This window comes from Vigna unguiculata, chromosome 5, assembly GCF_037176805.1.
Source record: "Vigna unguiculata cultivar grain cowpea cultivar isolate G323 ecotype 2 chromosome 5, ASM3717680v1, whole genome shotgun sequence".
NCBI classification, from domain to species: Eukaryota; Viridiplantae; Streptophyta; class Magnoliopsida; order Fabales; family Fabaceae; genus Vigna; species Vigna unguiculata.
Window position 1 is genome coordinate 48,090,173 of NC_140796.1, and position 24,985 is coordinate 48,115,157.

Below are 24,985 nucleotides of genomic sequence, written 5' to 3' on the forward strand. Positions count from 1 at the left end.
GTTCGAAGAGATTCTTCGGCTTTTTTAAATCTATGAGCAGCATCGACATTAGTGTTCTTGGGTGCCTGATGAAGCACATTCTCGAAAGCATTGTTAACAGCAAGAGGGGTCTCTGAGTTTGTTGAGGAGGCACCTCTGTTGTGTTTTGTGGTTGTTCTATGTTTGATTTCTTCCTCCATGCTTGGAACAACACAGGAGAATATCTCAGCTGATGCACGCAATGAACTCCAACAACTTCAAAAACATGACATTTCCCTCACTCATGGATTTGTCGGGAAGAAGGTTAGAAGTGGCTAGATTCGATCCTATAAGAACAAGGAAGATTAAAGAAAACAACTTGCTATAAAGAACAAACGATGTCACACCTACTCACTCATTTAAAAATTACAACTTCTCAGAACTCAAGTATAAGTATATATATATATATATATAGAAATAGGGGTGGCAATGTCTAGGTCCGGACCGACACCAGACCCGCGAAAAAAATTCGGGACAGACTAAGGTATTGAGTTCCTGCATAAGTTCGTAGTCCGCGGGCCGACCCGCAAGCCAACATAAAAATTAAAAGAAAATAAAAATTTGCACTTGTGTATATTAATTATTTTTTTGTGAACTCTTGTATTAACGTTTCAAATTCTTGTATAATTAGAAAAAATAAATATTATGTATTTTTTAATTTGCTAAAGTTTAAAATATATATTGTGTATGTCATAGTATGAATATGAATATGATAAAAATGTTGAATTATCAATTTATTATTCAACTCTCCAAATTCTTTACTTAATTGTGTAAACTTCTTAAAGTTTTCCAAATTTTAAATATTAAAAATTTTATCATAAAAATTAAAAAAATATGCAGACCAATCCGTAGACACGCAGACTAATAACGGAACGGAACAAACCAATATTTACAACCTACATAAAATATACGGGACAGGACGTTTGTGCGGGCCCGGCTGCCCGCATTGCCATTCCTGTAAAGAAACGGAAATTATATAACCCATTTTTTAACTATTGTAGCCCTGCAAAATATTATGGTAAGCTTCATCATTAATAATCTCTTTTTAAAATAAGGAGTAATAATATTTTGACACTTAAAAAACAAAATACATTTACTTAAGAATTCAATATAATAATACTTTTATTATATTTAATTTTTTAACTTAAATTTTTCACGCACATTATTATATTGTGATAGCAAGTGTATTTTTATGTGAGAATGTCAAAATATATATTTCTAAATAATGTAGTTATCTTAGTTTAAAATCTTTTTGTTATTTTAATTACTATATTTTTATTGTTAAACTGGTATAATTAATAATAACTATAAGAAGTACAAAATAGTGTTACTTAAGAAAGTATATTAATAATAACTGTAAGGATAATAACTATAATAAGAACTACAAAATTGTACTTCTTTTTTTTATTTTAAAATGAAAATTTTAATTTTATTTCATAAATTTGACAGCTTTTATTTTATTTATTTTTACCAATATGTGAAAATAAATTCTAACACAGTTAAAACGGTAAAGATGAAATTTTAAATAATTTCATATGTTTTCAAGAATTCTAATTTTTCCATTTAAAATAATATATATATATATATATATATATATATATATATAATGTAAATATCTTAATATTGTGAGTTTTAATTTATTTTGAACAAACACTTTAAACAAAGTATTTAACCTATAAAAAAAATTCATATTTTCTGGTTAATCAAAGTTAGAAAATTGTTTTTGAAAACGTAACTCAGCCAATTCGCCTTCTTATATTTTATTTTTCCTTTTAACATGTTATTTTAAAAATATTTATCTTAATTATATACTTTTCAAATCATTATTAATTATTTTAAAAATCATGTCACAATCAATTTGATGAATTTTGTTATTAATTAATACTGATAGAAACTGATAACATATAAAAGTTTCATGAAAAGTTAAAACACACTTTCTCTTATTTTATAAATCTTCTTACACTTCTTCCGATGACCATTCTCTTGTTAAAAATAAGTTTTCGTAATTTATTTAAAAATTATATATATATATATATATATATATATATATATTTCTTAAATTTAGTCGTAAAATTGATTTATTATTTTAAAATTTTGATATTTTCTTAAACTTAAAAAATAAATAAATATAATTTTTTAATTTAATGATTTTAAATTTTTCTTTACATATTAAATAGTATCTTAGATTAATATTTGAGTTAAAATGTATTAACTAATATGAATAATTCAAACACAAATTGTTTGACAAATAAAAAATAATAATAAGTTGAATTATAATAGTTATATTCATAATTTTTAAAGTTTAAATAAAGTATATGAAAATTTACAAGAACAAGTTTAATTTTTTCACATATATTTCAGCCTTTATTTAATGTTCAATGTCCCTCCACTTTAAGTAACCATCAATTGAGATCATGTTCTCACTGACCTTTGCACACGCCACCCCACACGTGCTCCAACATGCTGATATGTCCCCTACCGTGTGAAATGCCAGAGAATCACTTTCTGCAAAGTTGTTCAATTTTTTTTATCATAATCATAATAAATACAAAATATGTATTATCTTGGCAAATAACTAGTTTAGAAAAAAACTTAATCATATTTCCCCATAGCATTTCTGTGTATCCACATATTTAAAGTTTAAATATACTTCTTATAATAAATATGTGATTGTTATTGTCTGAAATAAAAATTTATGTACTAAAGTTGTCAATATAAAAAAATTTGAATTATTGTAATCATAAAAGTATCACTGTAAGAAAACTCATATATAATTATCAATTCAAGTGACTAGAAATGTTAGAGACCAATTTCTTAATTATAAACCAATTTAGAGATCAATTATTTTGGTAGTCAAAATCTTGGTAGCTAATGTTATTGACCAATTTATAAACCAATTATTTTGATAGTCAAAACCTTGATAATTAATGATAGTGATCAATTTATAAACCAATTCATAATAAAAAATATTTTAATTATCAATTTAGAGACCAATTATAATTTTTTAGAACTATTTTAGTTGACAATAATTTGTAGTTTATAAGTTGGTACCTAAATTGATCACTAGATAGTGACTAATTATTTTTTGTCATTAAAATTGGTCATTACTCAAATATTTCCTTATAAATTATATATTGATAAGTATTGATAAAATATCCTAAAGTATCAGGATATATGTCGGACAATGATACGTGACCCAAATTGAAGTATCATTGCATAATACCTTATCATAGAAACATTTTAAATATAATTTTTCATAAATGTAAGTAGGTTTTATTTTAATTTCTGTAAAATGTTTTTCCATGTCTTTTATTTTCTCAAAAGTAATGATAGTTTTATATTAATTTTGAAAAACTATGCCATAAATAGTAATGAACGTCTGTTATAGTCATTCCAAATTTGGTTAAATATATAAATAACTAACAATTTTTTATACAATTTTGTAATAAAAACAATAATATAGAATTAAAAACAATTTTGTAATAAAAACAATTTTATACAAGTTTTTATATTTTATTTATAAAAATAAAATTAAAGATTTTATTTATATACACTATATAAAATAATATAGAATTTATATTTTACTACTTATAAAAAACAATTACTATCAACACGTAGAATTTATATTTTATAAATTTGAGTTAAAGGACTATAGAGAGATGATACTGTATTAAAGTTGGATTTAGTTCAGAACCTAACAAATTTAAAAATATTTTAGTTGAAGTCACACCGGTGCACTTATGAGAAGGAGATGAGACCAACTTGAAAACAACTGAAACAACTAAGTTGAGGAAGTGTTGCCAAATATACAAAAAATTAAATTTATAAAAGAAGTTATTATCCACATTATTTTTAATACAATTTATTACGAACATTATTTAAAGTTAAGTAACATTATTTAACCAACTTTATAAATAATATAAAAGTTGGTTAAATGAAGTACTATATTTTAAATTAGACAAAATTAGTAGAATGAACCGTTTAAACTTATTATGCAGGTAAATTTTTTTTTTTTTAAATCAATTATAAAAGTTTATACTACAAAATCAATAAAATCCAAAACAAACTCATTAATTGTCTCATAGAATAGTAGTATGTAATGTTGCATCTATCTTTCAGGCCAATAACTAAGTTAATAAATAAGATGTTTCATTTGTCATGTTTTGGTTGTTGTTTGCAGAAATTGATGATTGTCATTAAGATTCTCTAATTGTATAGAGGATAATAAAGTATATATATATATATATATATATATATATATATATATATATATATATATATATAGTCATGTCTTTATCTTTTGAGATTTTTTAATTCTTATATAACTTTTTTTACTATTTCCATGTTAAAATTTGATGTTTTTTTATCATATATAGAGATTCTATAAATACAAAGATAAAGATCAGCTAAACATTTTGATGCCCTTCAATTCTATATATGAATGTCAAAATTTGATGATTAAGCTTATTCTGTTTCCAAATTCTTTATGTTTTACTATTTTCTAGTTTTATCAAAAAAAAAATTTAAATCTATACTTAAACTGTTATCACATTCTCTTATGTTTGTAATTAGAATTCATAATTAAAACTTCAGATATTACATAGTGTTTTAGATCAAATATGCGATTTTGTATAGTAATATTAAATATTTCTTAAACATCCTGCAATATAACCTTCAAAATACATATATAAAAAGAAGTTTAGGAATAAAGTGAGTAACTCCCATGCTTTAATTATTGTCTTCCAAATAAACAATAAAAAATGTTGTCTTTTCTTAAAAGGATAACTTCTATCCATTTATTTAATATTTTAAGTGTGATTTAAACATTTTTATTAATTAGTTAATTTGATCTTAGGCTTATAGAGTGGTAAAGTTTTTTTAAAAGATAAAATCCCTCACTGATTTGAAAGATTAAAAAAAACATCATGGAATGTACTAAGAATGAAATAAAATAAGGATTTTGTGTTTGTTAAATAGGTAAAGCACGTTGTCTCCTGAAGCATTGGAGCAGAAGGCATATCTACGTGAGTCCACGTGAAGACAACAACACGCCACCTCTTTGATCGATCCTCTGTGGATAAGACCGAGGCTAGAGCTCCACCTTTCACTCCTACATATAATATTTAACTCCAAATCTTTTGTTTCAATCTACCTTCTGTTTTTTTTTTTCATGCCACCCACCCCTAACATATAGGGGTACTTTAATTTTGGAAATAAATATAACTTTAGAAGAAAGAAACAAATATTTAATTCAATTATAAGGGATTAATAATGTAGTCAAATATATTTTTTAGGCATGTCATATAAAGTATAGAGAAAATCTTCAAAATATTTTCTTAGAAATAATTAATTTTAGGTTTCATATATGTCAAATTTAAATAACTCAATCAATTTTGGCTTTCATTAAAATTTTCTAACAACAAGATGTTTAACTCATAATTCATATATTTTATCTCCATAATTTAACACAACAACTCTAAAAAAAATACAGGTTTAATTAGTCTGATGATACTCATTCTTGTTTGTATGTGTCAATTTAGTACCCACTTTTAAAAATATGTCAGTTGAGTTCTAATTTTTAAAAAGATTCCTCAATCAGGTCCTTTTCAGCAAAAAGTTATTAACGACATCAATGGTATTGATATTTAAAATAACTTACAAAATTAAATATTTATATTTATATTAATATTTAGAGGTAAAAGTTATGAATAAAACTAACAGCGTTAATAAATTTTGTCTGAAAAGAACCTAATTGAGACATTTTTTTAAGAGTTGGAACTCGATTAATACCTTTTTAAAATCGGATACCAAATTAAAATATCTGAACGAAAGTGAATACCATATGACTAATTAAAAAAAATGTATGAAGTGTTAACAAGCAAAAGGAGCAAGACATTATTCATGGGCACATATGTATGGAGGTGTATGGGCTCATGGTTGTCAATTGGGCAGCTTCTTCATGGATTAAAGATTACAAGCCCAATTATTCTATGTTCGATTATTCACTTTCAGATTTTGTTTCCTGCACCCCATTATTACTAACTGCATCCTATACTAAAAAAGAAAAAACTACAATACTGTTTCTCATTTGCACTGCACCACCGTGACTGACATCGCTATCATCATCACCAATGCTGCACCATCCAAAGAAGAAAAAGAGAGAAAAAACGCTAAAGAGAAAAAGAAGAGAGAGAACACGTTTATGCTGGTTCAGAAAACCTTTTTCAAAATATTCAGTTTCGGTGCTTGTTTTAGAATACATTTCATGTTTTGGAAAATTTATTTTGAAATACATTTAACACATTTTGAAAATCTCATTTCGAAAATTTTATGCTAAAAACCTCATTCCGAAAATCCTGTTTTAGAAATCATGTTAAAATGATTCTAAACTAAGTAATCCAGAGGCCACTTTATGAAAGGTAAAATGGTGATTTTAAGAATTATGAGGGTGCACTAAGAAATTATGGGAGTGTATAAACGAATAGCCTTTACTTTTTATTTAGGCTTGGTTCAAGGCTTTTGTTTTCTGCACCTCCCAAATTTTAGAATAACCACTATGTTCCTTTCTCTCCTAAAACAAAAATGAGTTTCCGTTTTGGTGGTGATGACACTTTTTTGCTTCCCATGTCTAATAAAGAATGTTAATGGAATAGTAGGTGTTCACCATTGTTGTGAATATAACTATTTTATCTTCTAGATGGGGTTATCACTATTTTAAGGTGTTCACTATAGTGATATGGTTTATTAGTGATATCACTATTTTAAGAGAAGAAGAGGTAAAAATAATGTGGTTTGGAATACGGAAAAGATGGTGTGATTGAATTATGAAAGTTTTGAAAGGTCGTGTAGGAGGAGATGTATATAATAAGCTTAAAATACTTTATTGGTCTTCGTTTTTATATCAAAATCTCAATTTGGTCATCATATTTTTATCGATTTCAATTAGGTTCACATCTTTGTAAATAAGTAACAATTATGTTTTTTCCATTAGTCTGAAACTAACACGGTTAAGTAGGTGCCACATGTCTCCTCCTCGTTTTTTTTTTTTGATTTTTTAATTTTTTTAAAAAAGTATTTATACCATGTGTCACATCTTAGTGTAACACGTGTTAATGGTGACATATGTCAATATAATATTGTGACATGTATCAAGTTATTGTATGAATATTAATTTAGTCTCCATATTTGTTAATTTGATTTGATTTATTCCAAAATATTTTTAAAAATTTTCAATTTCGTGCGCTCCAAATGTAGACAAAATTTAACTTTTATATAGATGTTATGATTATTTTTATTAAAAGTGATATTTTTATTAAATATTTTAATAATATTAAGTTTATTTAATATTAAAATTTTAAATATATTTATTTTAACTTGTTATAAAGTTGTTTTAAAATTTTACATTTGAATTTATAAAACTGTTATTTTTAAGTCAACTCTAACATTTGTATAGAAATTGTTGATATATAATGTTATACAAATATTTCGAATGTAAATTTATTGATCTATATATTTATAATTTTAAAATAAAATTTAAATAGAGTTTAATGTAAAATATAGATTTAAATAAACTTAATATTGTTAAAAATATGTAATTGAAATATCACTTTTAATAAAAATATCACCATAACATCTATATAAAAATTAAATTTGGTCTAAAGTTGGAACGCATGAAATTGAAAATTTAAAAAAAAAAATGGGACTGAAATCAAATCAAATTAATAAATATGGGACCAAATTGAGATTCATACAATAACTTCACACGTGTCACCATAGTAGATTGACACGTGGCACACTACAAACGGGTCACTACAAACGGGTCACTACATAGATGATCATGTAAAAGAAAGATAAACAACACAAGATAGAAACACAAAAGAAGGATAAACTAATATGCAAAAGAATTATTCATATGATAAAAATAAAATTTACATCATATACTTAATCAATCATACAATTCATTAATTCATTGGTACATACAAGCATACCATACATAATGACTCAAACAAGACTCAAGACTCAATTATCTAGATACATGCATTGATATTGAACCTACACAAGTTATGCACTTGTGGTGACATCTATTGTTCTGCCAAGCCATAGCCAAAGGGTTTCATCCTACCACACACAAGGTTAGTCTGTTAACATCTTTGGCCAAGGTAAAACCCCTAGACTAGGACCTCCTGCTCCTCTCACCACATATCCTATTCTTCTATACTTGAGAATTGAATGGTTAGAGCGTTTAAGATAACTTCCAATTGAATTCCTACATCAATGCATACACTACTACAAATCACCACTAATCCTCCTTGAATTAGTATCAACTATTCTCAATTTAAACCCATACACCAACCATTTCATAAGTAAACATTCACAGTAGTTGCAAAATCTCAACAGTTGATCATATAATAACTACTTAGACTCTGATTCCCTCGCTCATTGAAATCATCCACTCACTAAGCAAAAAGTGCACAAATGTCTACTTGTTTAATGAGCATATGGCTCGCCCAACGAGTGAATCACTAAAACTTAAAGAGAAAAATCCTTTTAAAATTTGCTCAACGAGGGTGTCTCGATCAGCGACTACAAAGTCAGTAAACTCTCTGACTTTGGATTTGTTGAGTGAGTACATACTCGACAAACGACTCCCAAGTGTGTGAGCCCTTGACTTTAGATTTGCTTAGCGAGTTCATCCTCAACCAATGAGTTTGCATAATTCTGTAGAACTTGATTCTGCATAATTATATTTTCCCAGTCAAGTCTAAGTAGCTAAAAAACCTTTACAAATACTAAACACATACCAAGCTCAATTTAACCACAAACATTAGTGCGAAATGATCTTACGTTTAAAACACCAATTGCACATAATCATGTATCATTCTATAGATTAAACACATAGAGAATTCACAGTATCTTCATACAATTTATCAATTCAACATTCCTGTATTTTAAAAGCATTGTAATTAGCTTTCCTTACCTATTATCCAGCTTAAACAGGTCTAAAAACGTCAAACGCCTCTAATTCCATAGATACTCTATCTACACATTGAAAAACTAACGATAAGGACATATTGTTATGATAATTGATCAACAAAAACTCATACTGATGATTAAAAATATGCATGCAAGTGGAAGAGGACTCACATACAACCTAAAACAGAAATAGACCAAGAAAAAAGTTGAAACTCAACTTATGCGAATGGAGAAACTGATCGGTCTAAATTGAAGAGTTTGCCGCGAGAATCACTTATAGTGTCTCGGTTCTTTAATTAGATGACTAGAGAGGAAGAACTCTTAAAAAGGAGTCAGAAAACTTTAAAAAAATAATTTCTAAAAAACTAATGTGTTTTAAAATAATGAAACTTATTGATCACACTATTATAAATACTAAGACTTTTAATATTAAATTAATCAAATCTCATTATTTTTAAATCACTGTCACTCTTACCTGTCATTTTCTAAGTCTTTATAACAGTAAGTAAAATTGATTAATAATTAACTAATTTATCAAAGACTTTAAAACAATTAAAATTACATAAATTCATTTTTGAGTATGTATTGGATAGCGATTTGTATCATTTATGAAAATAAAAGGGACTTGTCATCGGAGTTTATATATATATATATATATATATATATATATATATATATATATATATATATATATATATATATATATATATATATATATATATATATATATAAATAAAGAAATTTCATTTTAAAACTTAATATTCCCTCTGTTATACTCATAAGATTTTTTGAACTAATTCATCCCTTTAAAAAAATTTGTTAAAAAGACTGATTTTATCGATAATTTCAAGTTTTACAAATTTTAAATATTTCATTAAGGCCATTTTAAAAAAATCATTTAATTAAAAAAATATAAGAAAAGGACAAATAATTTCTTAAGAAAGATCTTGTTGAGAATATTCTGTTAGGTTATATATTTCTTTATCATATGTTGAGGTTTTTAGGGTTTTTGAAAATATGAGAAATATGAGAGATATATGTGATATGTTATATGGTGGAATATGTTTTTGTATTTTATTGATATACTCTATATATAGAGCAAAATATAACAAATATTAAGTATAAAATATTTATAATATCTCACTCCTAATCTAAAATAATAACTAATCTCCTAAAACTGAAACATATATTTAATACTGATAGAAGAAAAGCAAGATTAGCTTTCTCTTACAAGCCCACTATAACAACCAATAATCATATAAAAATACATTCTTTACATTTAAACAGTTTAGAAAATCTCAAATACATTAATAGTAAATGCATTTTAGTTTTTTGTTCCGACGCTGGTGTTGGTGTAACTTCCACACAACAGTTGCAGAAAATTGTAACTCTGTTATTGTTCTAGCCAAGAAAAAGAAAACGAGAGTGCGAAAGATGAACGTGTCATCACGTGAGTGGCTGGTTGGGATGTGGACAAAAGAAGGTTTCAGTTTCAGTTTGAGACTTCACAGTGTGGATAAGCTTTTCGATCTGTTAGGTCTTGTTTTCATTCCAACACAAACGTGCGTTTGAAAGCAATGCAATGCAGATCTCCTTTGGATTTGTCCTTCATCTCGTTCGCTCTCTTTCTTGCGTTGTTGTGTTCGTTCTTTTCCAGTTAGTTTCCATCCATGGCGGCTCTCACTTCTCTCTCTTTCTCTGCGGTCACTCACTGCCCGGAAAGAAAAAAACTAACCTTTTCCCCCACTCGTTTTCTCGCCACCTCTTCAGATTTCTTTGGCCTCCGCACCCATTTCTCTTACCACCATGTTGGCGTTCGAGCTTCCAACTCCACTTCTAACATGGTTGTTCAATGCATGTCTTCTGTCGCAGGTTCTTGTCTTTCTTTTGAACTTGCTTTGTGCGCCTATGTATGTTACATGAAAAATTCAAGTTATTTCTTTCATCCCACAAATTAAAGAAGAAAAGGTATATGAGTGTCTCTCCCTCTTCACACATTCATTTATGTGTTGCATGATGTGCAGATGCTCCCACTGTTTCGGAGACAAAGTTGAATTTCCTGAAGGCATATAAGCGACCAATTCCTAGTATCTACAACACAGTGCTGCAGGAGCTAATTGTGCAGCAACATTTAATGAGATACAAGAGATCATACCGCTATGACCCTGTATTTGCTCTTGGTTTTGTCACTGTATATGATAAACTCATGGAAGGTTATCCCAGTGATGAGGACCGAGATGCCATCTTCCAAGCCTACATTAACGCATTGAAGGAAGATCCACAACAATACAGGTTACAACATTGTGTAGTTCTTGTTTTGTTCTTCTTTTGTGCCTCCTTTTCAAAAATCATAGCTGAAATGAAACTTATCGTACATGTTCATTTCAAAGACTATTTTCTGTAATTTTTATGTTATATTGATGATGTTTTATACAGAATAGATGCAAGGAAGTTGGAAGAGTGGGCTCGGGTTCAAAACCCAAGTTCCCTTCTTGAGTTTTCATCCAAAGAAGGAGAAGTTGAAGGGATTTTAAAGGACATAGCAGAAAGAGCAGCGGGGAAAGGTGAATTCAGTTATAATCGTTTCTTTGCAGTTGGACTTTTTCGTCTGCTTGAGTTGGCAAATGCTACGGAACCAACAATTTTGGACAAGGTTAAACGATTCATTTCAGACTTGTGATTTGAATTTTGGACTATTGTGGTTTACTTTTTTTAAAGAACTTGTTATAGGAAAGGAAGATAGAAAGGTAAAATGGATTGAATTTTTGTCATAAGCTAAATCAACCTATGCACTGTGTAAAGTTGAATGAGAAAACTTTCTGCATAAATTAAGTGCGGAAGCTGATTTTAGCTCATGAAACAGAAACTGAATTTATTTACCTATAAATATATTGGTAGGGAAGTCTGTTTAAACATTTATTTTGCATTTAGAATTTGAAGTTGAAGCAACAAGCCTAGTTCTCATTTACATGAGTTCTAGCAAATTGCAAACCAAGAAACTCTATCATATGTGAAAAGATTAACCTTATGTGTCTTCCTACCAGGTTACTCTCAGTATACGATTGCAGAAATTTCATCCTAGTTAATGTTTGTAGCTCTTATAAATTCATCTTTGGTGTGAACATAACAGCTTTGTGCGGCTTTGAACATCAACAAAAGAAGTGTTGATCGGGACTTGGACGTGTATCGTAACCTGCTCTCAAAGTTGGTTCAAGCAAAAGAACTGCTGAAGGAGTATGTTGACAGGTAAAGATGAAACCTTGTCATTTCCATTGTTCTTCTCTGATCTCTTTTTTTTTTTTTTTTTTTTTTTTAAGTTCATCAATAATTGTGATACATATCAATAGTCTCTAGCTCACATTTTATTTTACTTCAAAGTCTATGTTCTCCTGAACTGAATTCTAGAACTAATAAATGTCACAGATTTACAATTATAACTTGCTTGTTTTGCTTAGCAAATTTTTGATTAGTTGAGATGGAATTTTGCTTCAGGGAAAAGAAGAAAAGGGATGAAAGGGCTGAAACACAAAAGGCTAATGAGGCCATCACAAAATGTTTGGGTGAACAACTTCCAGGCCTGTAGTTATGTTCATCTGAATCAATCTCCTACTCAAGACTTATTATCTTTGACATGTTTTTTCAGTTGATTCTTGAGTTGGATAAGCAAAGGGGAAAGTTCTATCATCTTGGTTTTACAGGGTACACTTCAAAGGATAAAATATAGTAATAAAAATTGATAATCAATGATTGAGATTTTAATAAAATACATACGTGTGTGAAAATCAATTTATTATAATCTCAATAGTTGATTAATCAACAATTTTTATTCCCTGCTTTATTCTATACAGTGTACAATTTAGAGAAAACAAATCCTTGATTTTTGCATGTTGTTCTTATTGTAATTTATAAGATTCAGTCATGGTGATCAACCCAAATCCTTGTAACGATTCTCTCTACTAAACTACCACACCAACAGCAAATTACAAAGGTCAAGATTGCTTCCAACTAGATATGCATGTGTGTGACAAAATGGTAGAATTCATAACTTTTAGATAGGTGATAAACGCTTACTAATGTTCCATGAAGTTTAAAGCAATAAACAAACAAATGTAGAATATATAGAACTGTAGAAGAAAAAAAAAGGAACCGCAGGTACCACCAAAGGAATATTTAAACTTTGCTACTACTTTTTTATCACCAATAAATTTACTACTTAATCTGAAACTAATTTACTGCCCATTAATTACTACACTGCTAATAATAAGTCAATTATAGGAGTTCTTAGATAATAATAAGGTTTATTAGAAGACAAAGAGAGCATAAAAATTCTATCATCTTTATCTAGATAGAAGCAGTTCTTTATACGTCTTGGGGATTGGTTTCAAGCTTGAATTCTGTCTTCTTGTTAATTATCCTTCAAAATTCCTCCTATTAGAAATAAACATCCTAGAGTAGGATACATGGATGGTGATATTTGGATACCAACAAACAATACAACTCAAAATAATAATATTTTAGTTATATTTATTTTATTTTTTAATTTAAAATTCTAATAAATATTATTACATTATTCAAGTGGATTCAAGTATTTTTTTTAGAGTGATGTAAAACTATTATTTTCTAGATGGATGAATTTCAGTTTTATTTCTTTTGCAACAACATTAATGATAGTTTTTTTTTTTTTTAGAATAAAACAACGCTCTAGTTCTTTTAAAGTTTTTCATTTTTTTTTAAATTAAAAAAGAATAGTAACAAAAAGATGGTGATGGGATTTGGTCCCAACAGATAAAAAAGTGAATGGCAGGAGAAAGAAATTATTTGATTGAAGCGAGACAGTAAGCGAAAAAAAGAAGTGACGATAATAATGTCAAATAATGCATCATCAAACCCTCTCTTTCAGCAACAGATATATGATGAAGAGGAGAAGTAACATTCTTTTTAATAGGTTTGTATTATTTCAACTGCACATACGTTTATGTTAAAGTAAAACAATTATTGCATAACACTTCCAAATTACATTCACACGTTTACAGACATAACGCTGCTAGAATAGAGCAAAGAGGTGAATGTTTTTGACAATGGAAACGGCAAATGTTTATAAAAATGCTATGAATAGCTAGGCAGGCACTGTTGTCAGCTGCATAACTTAAAAGAATGGCTTTCACAATGAAATACCTAACTAAGATGAGCAAGGTCTACCTCATCTGGGATCTTGAATGTTTCTGCGGCACCAAACTTCCGGAATTCATCTGCTTTAGATTCTTCGTCATCACTATCATCTTCTTCCACATCATGGTGGTGTGGAGATGACGGATCATTTACACTTTTAGACTTGGATTCATGAGTTGCGAGCATGTTAACCTGGCCATGGTGAGAAATTTCCACCAAAACAGTATCATCGTCAACTGGGAGGGGTTGCTTCCAAGGTTCCCCATCAATCCTCATATATGTTTCTTCTGCTGCACCTTTGTGAAACTCGAAGCGGATTCTGTGTGCCTAATGTCAAGATAATTTGAAGCCATTAATAATAGATGCAATCGACTTTTAGAAAATATTTTAAAAAGTTTGATTTAGAAAGAAGAATATGGCATGAGTATCAAAATGTACTAATGCAATACCTGGGCAAGGCGAGTTCCATGTCCATTTGGAGAAAGCAAAACAAGCCCATGCCAAGCATCTCTAAAGCCAACCACCTCTATAAGGCCATCATCTACATATGGAGGTGTCAAATCTCTCTGCAATGTGTTGAATTGAATCAAGAAAACATACTCAGTTTTGGTTGTTCAAAGAGCATGTGCACAAAAATATTATATATTAATTATTATTTACCACCACTAGCATTTGGCATTAAAAATAACAGCGGAAAAAACATTTTTCGAAATAAAGTGTTTCAGGATTTGCGTATGAAAGTTTTACATCACGCCTCTTGTGCTTGTTCGGTGTACCCCATGGATTCAATCCACCAGAAAAGCTAGGCAAGTTGAGGCATACAATGGACCTGATGCTGTATGTAAAATGGAAAGAGAGTTAATAAAACATATCTTTATTCCAGAAGTAAACTGGAAAAGAAAGAACAGATAATGGACAAAATGGAAGTGGATTAAATGGCCATTTAACCGCAAAATATCCATACTTGATAAGTCGCCAAGTGAACAGACAGTAATCACCAAATAATGAAACTAGACAGCGATAAAAGCAATAAACTTCGGAGAGACATAAATAAACATGGTTTGCATAGCAATAAAATTGGATAGCTGTCAACCATAGTTATGACTGTCTTCGGATCTTTCGAAAGTCCAGGAGTTTTCCCCTTACAGAAGTAAAGAAAAGATCATACATGAGAATAGAAAAGGATATACCTGGACGGAATCGACAGGTCTTCCCAATGACCATGCCTCTTCATGATTTTTACTTTTGCAAGATGTGCTATGTTTCTGTATTCAAAGATCAAAATGCATTTATCTAACTGGTAAAGTAGCAAATATATATGAAAACAATGCTTAGATGGATCTCTGAAGAATTGATGTTTTGTGTGTGGCTTGGGCATGTGCATGTACAACTTGCCAGAACTACAGATAGCAAGCAACAAAAAGGCCAAAACAAACCATCTGACTTAACGGGAAAACTGGTGAACAAGCCAGTTTGTCACTCCAAAAACTCAACTGGTGGAGCAAATAATTGCTCACATAAGGTCCATCCTTGTATATTATTTAGTCTATCATTAACAAATAACAAAGGTAGGTTTAGAATCATGATGCCGAACAAAGTAGTGCCAAGTTAACTAATGATAACGAATTCATGGTTGGATGGAGAAATCTGCATTGAGAAGACTCATTAGACAAAATAAAAAAATTAAATACAAGATACACTCATTCAATTAGAAAACCAGTGCAAGGAGCCCTTTCAACTAATGTTCATAAGCAGGTTTTCAATATGAATCCTGTAGCATATATTACGAGCATGAACATTAGTTAGCCAATTTGGTCAGTTGGATAAAAATAAGGAACGTTTGCTATAGATATGAAGAGTCTTGGATCTCTCAATAGTCACGGAATTTATGCATTCTTTCTGTCGATCAGCGATAGTTTCTCGGTGCATAAGGAATTTATGCATTCTACACAAACTGACCTTGGAAGAAAAACAACACAAAAAACATACAATCCAACCAATGACAGATCTACAGAAACTTACCTGGAAGGAGGGTGGAACAGAGGAGCAAAAAACCATCCTTGTGTGCATCCCAGCTTAGCATAAGTACTCTGACACGATTAAAATCAGAATAAAATCAATAAAAGAAATAGTAGATGCAATCACATATTAGTGGTCTAAAAGACCTATACTATATAGACTTTTCAATCCAGAGCGAAAATGTCAAAATAGTATTGTTGTCATTTATGCCTATGCAATACTTTCTACGTACATATACTATGACTACAACCTACCAAGTACCAAAATAGACATACCTGATTGACCAACTGATTTTTGAACTTTTCAGGATGCATTTTTCGTTCAGAATGAAATGCATACGAGATTTGAGCATCCATTCCTACAATTTGGAGTCATAAGAGTTGAGTAGGATGAATTGATGGAATGAAGAAAAATGAAGTACTCAAAATATACTATTTCGATGATCTAAAAATATTTCAAGAGATGATAAGAATAGTCAACACCAATGAAGGTAATCAATCAATCTAACGCAATCCGCATATTTTATTAACATTATACAAATCAGTCTCCATCGTTACAGATTTATGCTTTTTTTTGTTTCCCAGGACTTTACCTTATCAAGGATTGTTTCCATTAGCATTGCCCTTTATACAAATTCATACTTTTAAGCTTACGTAATGTAAGTTTTATTTCTAAAATTAATATAAAATGGATTTTATATTGTCAAAAGATACTAAATTAAATCATACACACATTATAATGAAAAATTAAATCAAGGCTTAATAACATTTTCGGTTCCTATATTTGTAGTAACGATTCAATTTTTTCCCTCTATTTATTCTTTGCTCAATGGTCCCTATATTTTTCAAAAAGACTCATATGGCCTCTTCCCTTAGATTTAGATTTAGTATTTACGTTGTTTAGAGATGATGAGCCGAAATCTCCTTATACAATTATCCACTCTTTTTATACGTTTATTGTCCAATCCTAGGGACAAAATGGAATGTGTGACGTTAATAATGATCTAATAGAAGAATCACATTGAGTCATTTTAAAAATTATAGACATCACATTGAATAAAAATAAATAAAGTGAAAACGTTATATCATTGCTACAAATATAGGGACCAAAAATGCTATTAAGCCTTAAATCAACAAATCGTATGTTAGACGAAAATAGAATTATGAAGTCATCTCAGGTAGTTCATCCATAAAGGAACCCAAGAAAAGTTATTCTTACCCATGCTGAAGTAATTCCAAAACCCCCCACGAAAAGTGTGGCAGCCTTCCTGAGAAGCAATAAGAAACAACCAGTCATGAAGTAGAGTGAGTACAAACGAAGCTAAAACTTGTGTTAGCAAAATAGTTTTGAAAACTTTCAATAGGCCCCTTAAAAAAGATTAAAAGCAAGGATAAAGTATTAGATACTCAGAATTGAAACACCTTGATGGGGATCGATTGGCGTCCTTACTTGTTGGGCAGAAAAATTTTGGTCACTACAGATCATAAAAGTTTAAAACAATTATTGCAGCAAAAGGTCATCACAGACAGTCAACAAAATTGGATGGCTAAGTTGTTAGGATACAACTTTGACATTGTTTATAAACCGGGAAGTGAAAACAAAGGGGCGGATGCTTTATCTCGGAAGATAGACGAGGGAGAATTGCGAGTATTAACACATTTTCCAATGTGGTTGGATTGCCATATTGTCCTTTCGGAAGTCCATAATGATATTAAGCTTAAGGAAGTTATTGACCAGATCAATAGGGGAGAAAGAGAGGCGGCGGGATTTGAGTATAGACAAGGGGCTCTTTTCTACAAGGGCAGATTGGTGCTTTCCGAAAATTCTGCTTGGATCCCAAAGTTGTTGGAAGAATACCATTCAACCCCTCAAGGCGGACATTCAGGGTATTATAGAACATACCGAAGGATGGCAGCTAATTTGTACTGGAGAGGCATGAAAAGAAGAGTTCAAGAGTATGTGCGCTCTTGTGATACGTGCCAGAGGCAGAAGTATCTTGTGACGTCCCCGGGAGGGCTCTTGCAGCCACTACCCATTCCAGCGCGAGTATGGGATGATATTTCGATGGATTTCATCACGGGGCTGCCAAAATTTAAAGGGTATGAAGCTATATTTGTCATAGTGGACAGACTATCTAAATATGCTCATTTTCTTTCGTTAAAACACCCTTATACTGCAAAAACTTTGGCTGAGGTGTTTGTGAAAGAAATAGTGAGGTTACACGGTGTTCCTATCTCAATTGTGAGCGACCGAGATCCCATTTTTATGAGTCAATTCTGGAAAGAGTTTTTCAGGTTGCAGGGCACGACTCTAAACATGGGAACAGCTTATCACCCACAATCGGATGGTCAAACGGAAGTCATCAATCGCTGCCTCGAGACATACCTGCGTTGTTTTGTGACTGATCAACCTAAAGAATGGTGTCATTGGCTACCTTGGGCGGAGTATTGGTACAATACTACATTCCATGAGTCCACACAAACCACTCCTTTTGAAGTGGTGTATGGCAGGAAGCCCCCATCGTTAATACGGGGATCTCAAGGGGAAATACGAGTGGAAGTTGTTCAACGGGAGATTTTAGACAGAGATGAGGCTTTGAAACAGCTCAAACACCATTTACAGAGGGCCCAAGAGCGTATGAAAAATCAGGCTGACCTTAAAAGGAAAGAACGCAATTTCGACATAGGAGATTGGGTGTTTTTGAAATTGAGACCTCACAGACAAGGTATTATGGGCCTTTTGAAATCATTGGTCGTGTGGGAACTGTAGCTTACCGCTTGAAGTTACCGGAGACAGCTAGAATTCACCCTGTGTTTCATGTGTCTTTGCTAAAAAAGGCGATAGGAAACTACCAAGTGCAGTCTGAATTACCTACAGGCTTGGGAGGGGATTGTGTTGACACATGGGTTCCAATCACAGTGTTGGCTTCGCGAGTAGTGGTTAAAAAGGGTGAACAAGTAAAACAGTGGTTGATACAGTGGGCTGCAAAACCAATTGAAGAAGCCACTTGGGAAGATGTTGTGGTCATACGTAGCCAATTTCCTCATTTGAATCTTGAGACAAGATTACTATTAATGGAGGGGGCAATGATGGGGATCGAGTAGTAAGCATTGGGCCGGAAGAAAGGATTGTCCAAGAAGCAGCCACAAAGCCCAAAGAATGGATTGTTTACAAAAGAAAAGGAAAAAAATGAGCTGGCAAAAGGAATTAGTTATAGAGAGAGAATAGAATCCCTTTTATTAAGGAGGTACGAGAGTAGAGGGGGAGAGGAACGTGTTATGGATGGACCGAGTAGTTGTTACACTACTCTGTAAGGAGCAGTGCTCTGGGGTATTAGAAAGACTTATCCTTTCTAGTACATCTTTTTTGCCGATTTCAGCGATAAATAATACTATTACCGTATCCATTCCACCTTTACCTAGTTTTTTTCTATCTTTATATTATTTGTTTGTGGCGGTCTGCATCACAACTCGTCTCTAAGTCAGTGCAACTTAGTTTTACCTTATAAAACCTATATCATCCAGTCATATTTACGGAAGTTTCCAATCAAATCATAAAATAGAGCATATGAAACTCAAGGTATCTTTCCATGAAATTCGTTAAGTTCCAAAATATATCTTCTAGTTACCATGAACAAGATGTAGTATTAGATTGCAAAATAGTAAATAGTATAATCTTACCATATTAAGCTCATCTGCCTCAGATACACGATGGAAGGCATGCAAAGAGTGTGGTAGCTCAAGGGGTGGAATTGGATCACAGGCACCTTTTTCTGGAATCCTCATTCTCATAAGAATGTGCCAGCTGAGGGTTTGGGAAAACAGAGCACAAAATCAGCAATCAACATTTGCCAAACAAAAGAATAACAAATTAATAAATATATAGAACAATAGTCATATATTCACTTAGAATTAAAGGGGCATAAGGACGTGTGGGAAGTCAGCAAGGACACAACTAAAGCTCCAAAGCAGAAAAATGGACTCTCACAAAACTAGAAAACCCACTAATATACTCCCTCAGAAAACAAAGTAATGAACAAAAAAGAGTAAACGAATATAATAATACTGATAACATGATAATTTACGATTAACAAGGTTAGTGAGCACGTGACAGAAGAATCTCATATTGAATTGATTCCCACTAAATGAAAATTAAATTAGTAAGTAAAAAAGGAAATCATAAGTTTTCAGTTTGAATATCGGAACTATCAATTAATTTTTACATCAGCGAGCCCAACTAAAATGCTTTTAATTCACAAAAATTCAATTAGGATCTCAATCATAACCTAGCAACATACCAATTTATTACACTCAATAATAAGGGTGCCTGAAGTTTTATCAATAGAAGGCAGGAAATGGAACTATAGATCAATAAGCGAGCCATTGAAGTAGCACAAACAATTAATTGTAAGATGAAAGAGCAGAACCAAAATTCAATACTTGTCTATTTTCATTTCCTTAGCTTTCATTACTTGATTCAGAAATGACTTGACCGACTGTTCATCTGTTCCTGGGTTTTTCTTTCCCTGCAATAAAGCAACAGAAAAAAATGAGTTCCATCGGCTTTTTACTTTTTATAAATATGAAAAATTCTGATGATGTTTCTTATCAATGTCACAACATATACCAAAGCGAAGAAAAATTCCTTTACTTCCTCAAAAGGGAAGTACTTAGTATCCACAAATCTTAATATATAAAGGGAATAAGTAGATGATTCTTTTTTTAAAATTAAATGGTAAGCATCTGCAGCTCTACAACTACCAAATCATGGCAGAGTCCCATTAAAAGCACACAACATAGAACTGCAATATCCTACCCAACCAAATGCAAACGGCAGATTATTCCCTGTGCCTAATGGAACCGTGGCAATGGGTGGCGGATGAGACAGTTGGAGATCACAAACAACTCCAAGTAGCCAACCAGCTGTTCCATCACCCCCTGCAACCTAAAGCCAAGCAACATATCACCATAAAGGAAAAAAAAAAGAAAAAACTATATTTATAACGGCGTATAAAACAAGTATATATAAAAAAGAAAAAAGAAAACATTGAAATTTTTTATATCCACGACGTTGCAGTTGTGATTGAAACATTAATTCATGAAAAAGAAATTCAACTCACAATTAATCTCAATTTCTCCATGACCTTTATGGCAATTCGATCGCCCTGAAGCTTGAGATTTTCCAAATTCGCATAGATCCTGCTCAGAACCTTATCAGGAGCCTCTTCCCCCAAGTCGAAAACCTTAAAACCACAACCTATATTCAGTCCTGCATAACGAGGTTTCGTACAAGATTTTTAAAAGATCTCACACTAACAAGTAACAATACCTGATTTTCTTTAAGAAGCGCGCGATACGTTTTCAAGAGGTCTCCTCCCAGCTGACCACCACTCCTGGAGTTAACAAAAACGAGAACCGGACACTCAGGTCCGTCGACATCGACGTCGCTACTTTCAACCGCGGATTCCGGCACCAGCACGTGGCCCGGGATCCAGAAGTTCCTCATGAAATTTCCGTCGGAGGATTGAGAAGCCATTTCCACATTCAGCTGCGACACCGAAGCAAGTTTGCGACAGAGAGATTATAAAGTGATTTCAAAAGACATGCAATGCGAGGTGATGAAGAGAGTCGCACTGGAAAGTGTTCTCAGATTGAGCAATGAGATTGTTTGATTTGTGAAATTGTGTTGGTCAAATGTGATTAATTTAGCTGGATCTGAGTGACATGCTGACGCAGAAGCGAAACTGAGATTCTGATAGAAGCGAGTTGTGTAAGAGCGAAGCGGAAATTGAAAGAAAAGTGCGTTTTTATTGGTGGGTCCCTTGCCTAAGGATCGGAGAAAGGAAAGTGAATACTGAGCCGAGTGATACGAATCGTCTGCAGTCGGAATTTAACGAGTTAATGTAGTGCGCTAATTGTGATCGTCCGATGAAGATATTGTCATTATATTTTATTTTGATAATCAGATTCAGAATATGCATTCCAAAGTCAGCCATTGATCTTTATTGAGCGTGTTGGTTTGCAACTGCGTGAATGCACCCAATCCGAATCCCGAGGGCTCGGATATTCTGAAATAAATTATTGTACTTTTGTATTATTTTTTTATGTAAATGTCTTTGCTCCATTGGATTAATAGTTTGAAAAGAAAAAGAACCACACTTATATGATTTCTTAGTGGACTTCCTCTCTTCAAGTGTCTCTTACCAATTGGGTTGGCTTTCGGTCTTTATTAAAATAATTTGTTGAACTATATGATACTGTAACTTCTCGATTTTACAACCAGCAATTATGCGATGTTTAAACCCGTATTTGTCTACTAGTGTTATACATGAGAGATTGTTTCTAGAGGTTGTCCATTTCTTGATATACTCACACATGTTTTGTTTATTTAATTTAAACTCAATTTTTTTTCAAAATGGAATAATATAATTCCTCTTAAATTAGATCAACCGAAAATAACATTTGTTAGCATTAATTGAAACATAATTATGTTTAGCACTAGAAAACAAAATTATTATTAATGTTTATAAAAAATAATTTTAATTAACTTTAGTTGAAAAATAGCATTGACCTATATCGATAAAAAAATTGATAATGACAATATTAAATATTAATTATCAACTTTAATTTGAAATAACTTTGTTGACATTCGTAGAAAAGATGATAATGGTTGTTCGTGTCCTGAATTCAACTAAAACACATTTAATATTCTATGATCATGATTAGTACTAGATTATGCTTTATCGAAAAGATGGTGACTGAATACAAAGAAAATGAAAAAAGCCGTTTTTTTTACAGATGATACAATAGTATACCGTCTTAGTTTACATTTAATAAAACACAAATACTTTGACACTTTGAGACGATAATCACATGTATAAGTGAACTAACATCGTATTAAATGAAGCCACATTTGAAGGATCTTTTGAACAAAAGCTAAAATTGTTTTTCTTTACAAAATCCTTGAGTTAAGCATTGTTACCTAGAAAAATTGTCTACGACATTTCAATTCAAGACAAATAAGGGAAATACATACTATCCAATAGGAGGATAAGTACATTCAACATTCAATTATTAGATATTAAGCGGAGGAAGAAATATTTATTTTTGTATGTAGGGATGAAAAAATTGTCCATGCTCGCAAGTATTCGTGGTGGATAGTTAGTACTCGTGAGTATGAATGACAACAGGTCGGGTCGGATGCGGATAGTATTATCCGCAACTCGACCCATAACAAAAAAATTCACCTATTATCTGGATAGATACTCGTTTAAAAAATACTCACGGGTTTTTTGAAATGCAGTGTACTTGTAGATATTCACAAATATTTTAAAAAGAAATTTTTAAAATAAAATTTAATTAAAATTACAAAAAAATGAAATAAAATATAAATTAAATCTAACTTAATAAAATATAAATTAATTTTAATTTTAATTTTTTGTAGGTATGGATATCTGCGAGTACGGATAATATGATAGTTGTTGTACCCGACCTGTTTATAAATTGAGTATTAAAATACCCTATATCCACATGTGAATACTCGCGGATACTTATTATCTATCACAAATTTTATCCGCAAATATTCACGGACACGAATATTTTTGTCATTTCTAACTGTAGGTATTTATTACCTGTAGATAGTAGATAACAAGTATTTTAATATTCATTTATAAATGTGTCAGATGCGAGTATTATACTACTCGTACCTATGGGTATATGTTGCCTACAAGAAATTAAAATTAAATTTTAATTTATATTTTATTAAGTTAAATTTAATTAAAATTTAATTTATATTTTATAGTTTTTATAATTTTATTTAAAAAGCTTTATATATATATATATATATATATTATTTTTTTTTAAGTACTTGCGAGTATGCGGGTATCCGCAGGTTTTAAAAAAATCTACGAACATTTTTTAAACGGATACCTAACGGGTAAATGGTAGAATTTTGTTTTTTGTGGGTCGGGTAACGGGTAGGTACTATCCGTACCTGACCCGATCTATTGTCATCCTTAGTTGCATGGGTACATTTAATGCATCTATCATTTTCAAACTCTTCATAGGAATGGAAGATATTTAAAAGAGTAAAAATCATTTGACGGGCAGAAACAAGTTTACAGTGACTCTGAAAGAGTTATTGTAAAGTTATTCAAGTATAAGAAAAAGAAAATGAAATGTCTATAAAGTACAAAAACACTACTAAATTTTGTTGGATAAAAAGAATACTTCAAAAGAAATACTACTAGTGTTGATTTTAGCATGTTAAAACATCAACGTACTTATGTCTTTAGACGATTAACCTCCATGATAAGCAAAAAGTAAAAGTATGATCAATGATCACTAATCATACACATTACTTATTGAAGTAAGGAAAGATTACTCAATTAAGGTAAGAGTATGACTTGAGTAAGGAAAGATTCATCATCCCAACAAAGTATTATGGCCACATCGTTTCTATTTTTTCTATTGTACTTTTAGATAACTTTTCAAGTACTTTTAGTTTTGATAACTACTAAAAATATCATTTTCCTAAAAATATATAACCTAATTACTGATCAATACATTATCGGTCAACTTACTTACCAAAATAAAAATAGAGAAACATAATAATTACATCAAACAATTCTTATAAAAAATGAAACCCATAGAAAACAGCCATTAATGACAATGACTAACATTTTTTTATTATAACCTTTTATTTTTAAAATTAAATTATTAATGTATTTTGTTATATTATGTGAAATATTATTTTCGTTTTGAAAAGTCTCTTCATTGACTTTCATTGTACGACATTGAAAGGTTAA

The 24,985-nt window shown here is 30.8% G+C and overlaps 2 protein-coding genes across 2 annotated transcripts; one reads left to right on the plus strand and one right to left on the minus strand.

Moving 5' to 3' along the window:
* The first annotated feature begins 10,533 nt into the window (after nt 1-10,533).
* On the plus strand, nt 10,534-13,001 carry LOC114183792 (protein THYLAKOID FORMATION1, chloroplastic-like). The gene is made up of 5 exons (XM_028070932.2): nt 10,534-10,863; nt 11,016-11,283; nt 11,428-11,644; nt 12,122-12,237; nt 12,484-13,001. The coding sequence occupies exons 1-5, from the start codon at nt 10,662-10,664 to the stop codon at nt 12,572-12,574; spliced, it is 894 nt and encodes a 297-aa protein (XP_027926733.1). The 5' UTR covers nt 10,534-10,661; the 3' UTR covers nt 12,575-13,001.
* Nucleotides 13,002-13,923: 922 nt separating this feature from the next.
* Nucleotides 13,924-21,960, minus strand: LOC114184965 (diacylglycerol kinase 5-like). The gene is made up of 12 exons (XM_028072403.2): nt 21,508-21,960; nt 21,299-21,421; nt 20,995-21,123; nt 20,619-20,704; nt 19,860-19,983; nt 17,398-17,446; nt 16,455-16,537; nt 16,183-16,250; nt 15,351-15,425; nt 14,908-14,995; nt 14,610-14,726; nt 13,924-14,487 (listed from the first exon to the last, which is right to left on the minus strand). The coding sequence occupies exons 1-12, from the start codon at nt 21,712-21,714 to the stop codon at nt 14,167-14,169; spliced, it is 1,470 nt and encodes a 489-aa protein (XP_027928204.1). The 5' UTR covers nt 21,715-21,960; the 3' UTR covers nt 13,924-14,166.
* Between the last annotated feature and the right edge of the window lie 3,025 nt (nt 21,961-24,985).

Coding starts and splice junctions, on each gene's coding strand:
- LOC114183792 (XM_028070932.2), top strand. CDS start 10,662: ATGGCGGCTCTCACTTCTCTCTCTTTCTCTGCGGTCACTCACTGCCCG. Junction 10,864..11,015: donor ATGCATGTCTTCTGTCGCAG/GTTCTTGTCTTT, acceptor CATGATGTGCAG/ATGCTCCCACTGTTTCGGAG. Junction 11,284..11,427: donor GAAGATCCACAACAATACAG/GTTACAACATTG, acceptor TGTTTTATACAG/AATAGATGCAAGGAAGTTGG.
- LOC114184965 (XM_028072403.2), bottom strand. CDS start 21,714: ATGGCTTCTCAATCCTCCGACGGAAATTTCATGAGGAACTTCTGGATC. Junction 15,426..16,182: donor CTGTTCCACCCTCCTTCCAG/GTAAGTTTCTGT, acceptor CTTTGAATACAG/AAACATAGCACATCTTGCAA. Junction 14,727..14,907: donor ACAAGCACAAGAGGCGTGAT/GTAAAACTTTCA, acceptor AACACATTGCAG/AGAGATTTGACACCTCCATA.